This window comes from Berghia stephanieae, chromosome 3, assembly GCF_034508935.2.
Source record: "Berghia stephanieae isolate SIO BIC M18660-M18661 chromosome 3, UCSD_Bste_1.3, whole genome shotgun sequence".
Classification (NCBI taxonomy): Eukaryota; Metazoa; Mollusca; class Gastropoda; order Nudibranchia; family Aeolidiidae; genus Berghia; species Berghia stephanieae.
In genome coordinates this window covers 101,368,459-101,378,458 of record NC_088362.1, presented here as the reverse complement: position 1 = coordinate 101,378,458, position 10,000 = coordinate 101,368,459, and the positions used below count along the sequence as shown (strand labels likewise).

Sequence of the window (10,000 nt, the reverse complement as noted above, 5' to 3'; positions counted from 1 at the left end):
CTACCTTCATTATTTCACGAAACGGGTTAAATAGTCAGTGGTTGGCAATTTAAAAACAACAAACAAAAAACAAACAAAAAAAAAAAAAAGAAAAAAAAAAAGAAAAAGAACCCCAACACCCCCCTCCCCTCCCATGAGAGTAAGTGTGTGAGCATTCGTGTGCGTCTGTGTGTGTGTGTGTGTGTGTGTGTGTGTGTGTGTGCTTATTTGTGTTTCAAGACAGAGTGAGGGGATCTCGCATTTGAATTTATTATTTTTTTTTATAATGAAAAATAGATAACAAAATAGTCCTTAAGAAAAAAAACAAAGAAAAAAAGTTTTAACCCCCCCCCCCCCCCAAAAAAAAAAACAAACAAAAACAAAAAAAAACAAACAAAAAAAACAACAAAACAACAGAAACAAAACCAAAGGAACATCACAGCAAAACTACAAATACCAAAAAAGAAAACGCCTCAAAAACAAATTAAATAAATAACTGAAACAAACAAAACAATAATCAAACCAAACCAAAACCAAATCCAGACAAAAAGAATAAAAAAACAACAACAAAAAAATTAATAAAACGAAATCAAACATAAAAACCCCCATATTTTCAACCACAATCGGGTAATTTATCTTTATTTTTATTTCAAGGGAAGATTAATATTTTTTATTCATATTCAATATAACATACTGCAAGGTATGTAAATAGTGTATACCTTTCCTACTTTATATTGGATAAAGGGCGGGCGTTAGAAATGTTCATAATAGGGTCGTTCAAAATGATTTATTTCTATGTAAATGACTTCATTATTCTGGCTCTCTAATGATTTAAAACAGTCGCTTGATTTTTGTCGAGCTGAGAGTTTGTCACATTGTATTATCAATGCCTTGGCATTTTTTGTTCCCCCCCCCCCCCCCAAACGACAAGTAAAGGAAACAAAACAAAAACAAAACAAAAAAACATAACAAAAAACAAACAATAAAATAACAGCAACAACAAAACAAAAACAAAAACCCCCAACAAAAACAAGCAATCAACAAAACAACCAAAAACAAAAACTCAAAACAAAACAGAAACAAAACAAATTAACACAAAACAAAAACAAAACAAGCAAAAAAAAACCCCACACACAACACAACAACACAAAACAAAATCAAACACATACACTTACACACACACACACAGGGACAGACACACGCACACACACACACCACACACACAAACAATACTTCCATGACATTTGGTGAATAACGTACCAGAATATATACGTATTGTGATTTTGTCTATTTTCCAAACAGATAACAATGTAAATTATAGCAAGTATTTTGAAGGGTTCAAGCAACCTTTTCGTGGTTTTTTTTGTAGGAATCAGTCCTAGCATGTGTCACCTTGACTCGATGAAGTCATTTCGACTGGTTATAAAAACCCAACAAAATTAGAACATTTATATAGCGCAACATCCACTAAATGTGCTCAAAGACCTTTACTCAATTTATCCCACTCACGGATTAAAATAGAATTTGTATTGCTGTCGCACTTTGTTGTTTTAATTCATTCCCTTGATGGGTGACTAATAAATAATAATTACAAGGACGGAAATACACGGGACTGTTATCTAAGCCTTGTGGATTATTGCGCGTGTGTTGGTGCGTAGCCATCGTAAAGTTATAGCCTGACACTGACCAAAAATGACGTCAAAAGGCCAGTCTTTTGCCACAAAAGAAAACAAATTGTGAGTTGTATTCAATAGTTCAACAAATGAAATAACTTGTTTCATTGAGCTCTACTAACGACAACTCACTAGACGCTACACAAACATAAATAATGACGTCAAACTGCCAGTCCTTTTTGATTTCAGTGTCAGGCTATAACATAACGATGGCTACGGTTCTTGTGTGAGGCTATAGATAGTTCGAAGATGACATCACTTAGGTCTTCGTTTTTGTTTTTTGCCATCCGCGTTTATGAGTAATGCTAACTGAACTGTATTAACCCGACTATAAACGTTCATGGATACACACAGTTTTGTGTGCTAGTCCGTTATACTTCCGGATGGCAATGTTATGAGCTTCTTAGCCAAGCGCATACTATCTATATGTTAACAATGGCTACGGTTGGTGTGAGAATTTCATTTGTGATTTTCGTCCACGAGGAGAAACCGTCAAGCCTCAAGAAATGTTTACGTCTCAGTTGTCCGTATAATAATATTCACCTTATTGGACACAACTAAGGGATGAAATCGTTGACTAACGCATTCCCTTAATAATTGGATAAAAAAAAAATTATGCCTTTTGCGCCACAACATCATAAGACATCGTCGCCTCGGCATTCCACGAAGGAATATAGATAACTCATCAAACAAGATGTCTGATGTCAACAGTAATCACCCATGTTGTCCAAGTGAGCAAATTGGGGGTTAAAAATATTGCTCAATGAAACAAACCAAAGTGCCTCAAGCGGGGCTCGAGCCTTAACCACTCGGCCACTTCGCCGAATATAAACTAACTATTATAATATATAGAAGGAAAACCATCATTATAGATTTCATATTGCGACATGTATTCCCTGACAGGTCATTTGGAATTAATTTTCCCTGTCATAACGTAACAAAACAAGGAGCAAACACTGGTGAAAGATAGAGTTATGTGTATGAAACAGTGACAAAACATAGCAGAAAGAAAAATACAGGAAAAAACAAACAAACATCCTATAAATATTAGCCTGCTTCGGCTGAGGATCGAACCAGAGACCCGAGACTGATTCCCCCCCCCCCCCCCCTGTATTGTTCTCTCTGCTTGCCTACAATACAAATTACCGTCTTACGTCATATCTGTATTGCGTCCATGACATTGGGAGTGAGATGACCGAGTGGATAAGGCAATGTATGTTCACTCGGAGGTTTCGGGTTCAAGTCCCGCTAATACTTTTCATGCAATAGCAAACATCTTTGTTTATATTGGTCAGAACAGACATTGATAGGTTAAAGTGAGACCCACGATTGACAAAAAGTCTTAAACCTAAGACGTCCTTAAAGTCTCGGAAGACTTTTAATTTAAAAGTCACGTTAATGTATCAGACAGAGACAAAACTGTTACCGGCCACTACTAATTTGGTGAGAGAATGCGAGTAAAAAGCCTTTTTCCAAAACTCAACTTTGCACCTCCCACACTGAGACTCGAACCAGGGACTAACCGGTCCGACGGCGAGTGTAACACAACAAGAACACAAAGCTTTTAGCTTTGAGAAGTTAATGCTGTCAATAATTCATTTAATTATCTTCGGAATGCCAAGGACATTGAAGTGACTCCCTTTGTCTTCTTTGGCGTTTATGTTCTATTATACGTGGTGTCCATCAAGTTTTTTTTTTCCTGATTTCAAAGACGTTTTATTCTAAAACTATTATAGATATTTGCATCTTATAAAAAAAGCCATGCATTTATGACCATTGGTCATTGACGTTAATTACATCACCCCAATCATCATCATCATCATATCTTGTCGCGCCAGTGAGTCAGCCAGTCCCGCCGGGCAGTCTGGTTGCATTCCCTCAGGTCAGCATTGGTGCAATGAGGTCCCAGCGAGCATTCGGACAGGATGTGGTCCATGGTCTGTCTGGGGTGACCGCATGGGCATTCAATGCCCGGTGAGATTTTCCATTTAAAGAGGTTGGTGGCGGTGTTTCCCACCTTTGCTCTAGCTCTGTTCAACGCCACCCAGTCTTTTCTCTTGAGGTCTGTGCCTGCTGGGAGCTTTTCTGTTGGGGGCTGGAGGGCATCGTTTGCTGTCTTGTCCCATTCTACCCATTTGTCCAGGCGGAAGAATGCTGATGTGATTGCATGAAACGAAATCGCCAAAAGTAGCTCAGCCTAGTTTCATAGCCCAGCTTGGCAAACCAGTACAGGATATTAAAATGATTTTTTAAAAAATCCAATGAAATACTAAAACGGGTATTCTAAATTTGGTGAGACGCAAAGTAATATTTGGTATTGGCAGATTAGATTTACAAGAGAATTTTAGGGCAAACTTTCTTTTCCGTGATTATTATTCCGTAAGTATTGTGAACGTCCATTTAGATAGGCTAGAATTTTATGCTGCATTCCATCTTCGTGAATATGAGCCATAGATCATTTTCCAGTAAGACATTTTTCCACCTTCTTGGAGACAGACTGTTCACAAATTTCTAAATAAATAACTATGTGAAATTGTATGTAAGCTTCAATTTAATATAGGAAAACAGATAAAACGGACGTCTCGGGTTTCCCCTCTATCAACAAAACAGGGTGAATGAAACACTACAGACGAATTTCTAAACGGCACTTTTTTCCAGATAGATGGATTGGGAAAGAATGCCTGAGTTGCCGGCCGCCTGGATCGCCATGCCTTTGTTCCTATGAATTTTTCTCCTATCAGATATATATTTTTTTTACATCAGATACATCAATAATAAATAAAAATAAAATAAATAAAAATAAAATTCCCTTTATTCATCCCCAAGGGGAAATTTGTCGTAGGGTCTATTACAAGGGAAGACTGGAATAACCCAGGCGTCAGCCGCAGAGCAGCGCCGCAAAGTGAGCGAGGGGGAGGTGACTTGATCAAGGCCACACAGCGCAGCGGCGGGTGATTGAACTCGGCACCTTTCGGGTATGAAGCAAAGACTGTACCACTGAGCTACGCTGCCCCTTTTTTTAAATTTTTAATTTTTAATTTTTTAAAATAAATAAAATATTGTTTATTCAGCTCCCATACCAGATGTCGGGATGCTTACCACGAAATAAAAGAGCTGTTATTGAATCCATCACGCCACTAAAGCTCCTAAACTCACGAAAGAACTAAAAAAATAATTGAATTTGTTAATAGGTAGCCATGACAACCACATTGAGGCGCATTGAGTAAAAGATAATTGAAAACAAAATGTCAAGCATTTATGTATTCATAGGTCCTTGATTAAAATATAGGCTCTAATGTTTGTCTGATAAAGATGTTATGAAACAGGGAAATACTTAATGGACACCACGTATAAAATTTATTCATTGTCTTTTTCAAAAACGAAAAAAAGATCCGCCCCCCCCCGAAAAAAAACAAACAAACAAAAGAAAAAATCCAACAACCCCTGAACCCCCTCCCCCCAAGTAAAAAATATATAAAGCAACACAACAACAATAACAACAAAAACAAACAAGTGACCAAAATGTTCATCTTATGCACATATTTATTATATAAAACCTCCCATTTTACATCAGGCGCCAACCAGAACATTTGGATTTCCTAAAAGAAATAATATATTATTTAATCAAGTTATACCTGCAAATTTGTCCGTTTTCACCAAGCGGGCAGTAACGCCGACGCAAATCGAGTTTAATTGAAGCCAGTGTCACGTGGCTGTTAACGTTCTCTTGACGGAAGAGCTAAATGAACCCCGACTATATAAGATTGATTATAGCAGGTATAAAGTCGTCATTTTCATAGGAGATTATCTATCGATGTGGTACAGGATACATTCACGAGTCGTTTTCAAAACATTCTATTGTGACGCACTCCGGGCAAAACTTATAATTTTCATACAAGTCAGAGAAATGTTACTCGATTAGGATAACCTCAAAGTGGCCGCCAAACATTCTCAATCATTTTGGATAGAAAAGATTTACCTGAACTATAGATGGATTGTTGCCTATAATTGTCAAACCTGAAAAGAATAAATGAATGAATATGAATGAATGAATTTATATAGCGCCTAGATCCACAAAGTGCTCAGAGGCGCTTTACAATATGCAAATAAAACAAAACAATAATTTAATAATTTAAGCACAAAATCTATCATATTATGTGACCCATCGTCTCAAAACGGTATTATGTCGGAACGAACCAGATGCTTAAAAGCCGAATTAAATGTCAAACTGGTCAAAAATATAAATTGTTGGCATTAGAACCCTAAAATATGTTATCCAGTCTCCTCAATAAAACATACAAACTCAACACGTCTGATATTTCTGGCTATAAATTCAATTTTCAACATCTTAACCCACCCGACTTAATACCGTTTTGAGGCGAAGGGACACATATTTGAATAGCATCAATCAATTAGTAATTTAATTACCACGCACTGTGCTACAATATGAAAATTTAGGATATCTATAATATGTAGGTGTGAAACGATGCCAGACTGATGTTTAGGAATGTCTGTCACTTGTATCTACTTTCCTTTCTGCTTTTTCTGGGACTGTTTTATACACACCTAATCCGATTTTTATCTTACACCAGCGCCCTGATCCCCAATTTGTCACGTTTCGTCCAGAAAAGTTTTACTTCAAATATCGATCGATCGCCGACTTGTCAAGTTTAAGAAAACCGGAAGTCTTCTTTGGAGTTTCTTGCTGAGGCCTTTTGACCGTGAGGTGGTCATTTTAATGGATTGATTAATGAAGTAAAAGTCTCGTGGCCAAATTGTAAAAAATGCATTTTGCCAATGTAAAACCGATCAATATTTATTAACCTTCACATACTTGTGAGGCTATGTGGTCCAGTGGTATGACTCTCTCTTTCGGATCGGAAGGTCCAGGGTTCGAGTCCCAGCGCATAGGTGAGTCATTGGAAAAGGCTCTTTATTCACATTCTCTCTCCGTACTCAGATTGATAATGAGTACCAGGCCGTTAGCAGCGTTGACTCTGTTCGAAAAAAAAATGTGATATCGCCTCACAGGCGTCATGTATCGCCTTACATGTTAAGTGCTGCTGTTGGTTAGGAACCCCTTGTAAAGCGCTTTGAGCACGTTTAATGGATATTGCGCTATATAAATGCTCACGTGTTTTAACTCTTACAAATCACCAATGTTTTCAGATTATCATCATTTTCTTCTTCTTCTACTTCTTCTTCTTCTTCTTCTTCTTCTTCTTCTTCTTCTTCTTCTTCTTCTTCTTCTTCTTCGTTCCTCTGATGGACATCTATGGCTGCAGTCCGATATCTGCTATGAAGTCTGTGGTCCGCTTTAGGTCCTCAGCCTCACCATAGAGCTTTGTGTTGAGTGTTGTAGGGGTGACCCGGTGGTTCGAACGTATCATCATTTTAATCTCTGATTCCAGAGTCTCTACGATACCGCCACATGGAGGACGTGGAGACTCCCAGTAACATCACAGATGAAAGTCGTCGACAGGCCGAGATGAAATATCGCTATGGTCATCTCAATGAGAAGGACAAGGAAGTGGTGGATAATATACTCAAGGGTTGTCTGCCCTTGGATGAAATCCCCAAGATAAAGTCAAAGGTCGTCAAGGTCTTTATCAGCTCCACTTTTACAGGTGAGTTAATGGAAAAGGCTGCCTCTATTCTCATTCCCCCCCCCCCCCCCCACCCCGGCCGATTGGATTACCGAAAAAAACGTCGCCGGCTTTTTGCGATTTGGATTTGATTGATTTTCTTTTAAATTGTGCAACTTGTGACAAGAAATTTAACAAATTACTGCATTACAACCTTTGGATTAAACATACAACAATTGTGGACTACTATTATGAAGACTAGCATCCTAGACTAGTGGGATGAGAATAGTCACTTCGAATGGAAAAATATATAAATGCAAGATTTATATTTCGCAATATTTTCTCTACTGACCGCCATCTTTAAAAAGAGTATAATATAAAAGCGATGTCTGTATCAGAAAGGTAATCACATTACTGGGCCGTGACAGCCATGGAATTACAACTATCTTGACTTTGAGAGAATTTTGTGATCTTCATTTGGGAACTCAAAAAGATGTTCAACATTGCTTGGCACATTGACACGACATCTAGTTCAGAAAATTGGTTGTTATTTTCATGAGGGGATGTCTTTTTTTAGGCGTACTGATTTCAATAACATTTTCGGAAAAAATTAGTGCAGAAACAAAATTGACAGCTTTATCAATTTACGTTATGATTACTTGTATGGTTTGTATCAGATACATTTTAAGCATTATGTTAAAAATCACTTTCCACAGACTTCATTGAGGAGAGAAATGCTTTAGCAATGAATGTCTATCCCAAACTCAGAAAATACTGTCGGGAGAAATATGGAGTTGATTTTCACGTAAGTTTGAAGTAAATGTTTAAATTTACTTGAATTTATTTTATTCAAAATCCTACAATATCGTTCATCCTATCCAGGCAGGTCAAGGTCAATGTCAAAGACAACATCCTCTCGTTGTAACTGATCTCAAGGGGGAAAATGAAAGATGTAATGAAAGAATAAGAGTAGTCATTCACAACGATAAGGCTCACGGGTTTATCATCGGTTCCATAGCGTTAAACATACAATATAAATTGCCTGCTATCCTTTGGATAAGACGCTAATCTATCGCGAAATACTTTCCTATAGATCATATAGACCCAGCTACCCAATCACGTGAATCAAAACTAGTCCCTTTGATTGCGAGTTTGCAACCAACAGCCCTCTGATGAAAAGTAAGAATAAAATCAAACCTTACATGTAGCGGCTTAGGACATAATATTATTTATGCTATCAATCCTAATATTTACATCTTACTAGTACTTTATTTACTATTACCCGCGATCTACTTTGATCAGAGAGATAATATTTGAAAATTTAAGACTTAGACTTGATATCTTTCTAATCAAAATTTCACTCATTATCAATTTGCTTCTGACCAAACTGCCGTGCGATGATAAAACTCCTTTTTTATTTTTGGCCGAAAAGTAATTACTCTAGATATATCAATAATGTATGATGGAATTTACTGGTCAAACGTGTTTACATCCAAGACTTCAAGGAAGTCCTAAAAGCTTTGATATGTTTTAAAAATATGCGGAAAATCTTATCTTATCGATATATTCGGAGTAAATTCTTTTTGGAACAAAATTCTTGCTTTGGAAATCAGTTGAATAAGTGAATATTTTCAACACCCATGAATGTTACGTTCATTCTAAACCTTGACTTCTCTTGGTTGGTTTTCTTTATTTGCTGTCTGTAATATGGCCATCAATGAAAGTGATGACTGGGTTATGTTTAATGAATAATGCATTTTTGATTCTACACTGTTTTAATTTGACAACAATTAAGGGGAAGATTTCCATTTAAAACATTTGCTAAAGTTTTAAAAAATCATTTAGCATATTTTGAACATTTGGACAGGCTGTCGATATGCGATGGGGAATCCCCGTAGAGGCGGCCAATGACCATTCGGTAACGGACATGTGTATGACTGAACTCGAACACTGTCGTGATCTATCCATTGGACCAAACTTTGCTGTAAGTAAATTTATACAGTTTTTAAAAGAATGTGATGTTAAAAATCTGGTTCCAATCTCATTGGAAGTGTAAAACCTTGTGTAATTAATCTTCTGGTTTAAAAATGATGACGACCTATTTTCTAGTCTAAATATATTATGTCAATAAATATTATTAGTCGTCCTCAATCTTTTACGTCCAGTAATCATTAGAATCTGCCGATACATCATGTTACTAAAATAATTATGATTCGGAAAAGTGAGTGGAGCAGGCTCTAATGTTGATAACAACAAGAAATGAAAGAGTAGGAAAGTGCCAGAATAAAATAAAGAATAAAAATTTCGCGGCTCGAACCCACAACCTTACTGGTACGACAAATCCACCTGGCCAAAGAGAACGTGTCTCTACTGTCTAAGCTATCCACTACTCCAAAAAAGTGGTTTTAAACTCTATGTCTATATTGAGCCGCTCTCCACGACTTCTTGAGGTCACGGGTTCAACACACACACAAACGCCGCGAAGTTTGGTGGCCAGCACTTAAGCTTAATAGCCATATTCTCAACACAAACATGTAACATGTTTTGGATATTTACCTTTTGATCACGGACTCGCAGGGCAGAATTTCAATAGAAGTAAAGATTTCGGTTTAATGTCGCGGATTTCTTAAAGGCTCGAAAAAGGACGATGTGGAAAGTAACTGTCGATAGAGACTTTAAAACCGAGGAGCTAACATGGGACGTGCATGGCATACATGGCAGCACAGGACAGAGAGGAATGGCGAATCTGGACGGCACAGTGTG

The 10,000-nt window shown here is 37.2% G+C and overlaps 1 protein-coding gene across 1 annotated transcript in view; it reads left to right on the top strand.

The window, feature by feature from the left end:
* The window catches only part of LOC144969404 (NACHT and WD repeat domain-containing protein 2-like), a 12,362-nt gene that overhangs the window by 355 nt on the left and 2,007 nt on the right, over nt 1-10,000 (top strand). Inside the window, exons 2-4 of the mRNA XM_078908515.1 lie at nt 7,064-7,279; nt 7,954-8,042; nt 9,105-9,221. Coding sequence (XP_078764641.1) covers nt 7,064-7,279; nt 7,954-8,042; nt 9,105-9,221 — 422 coding nt within the window. The remainder of the gene's footprint in view (nt 1-7,063; nt 7,280-7,953; nt 8,043-9,104; nt 9,222-10,000) is intronic.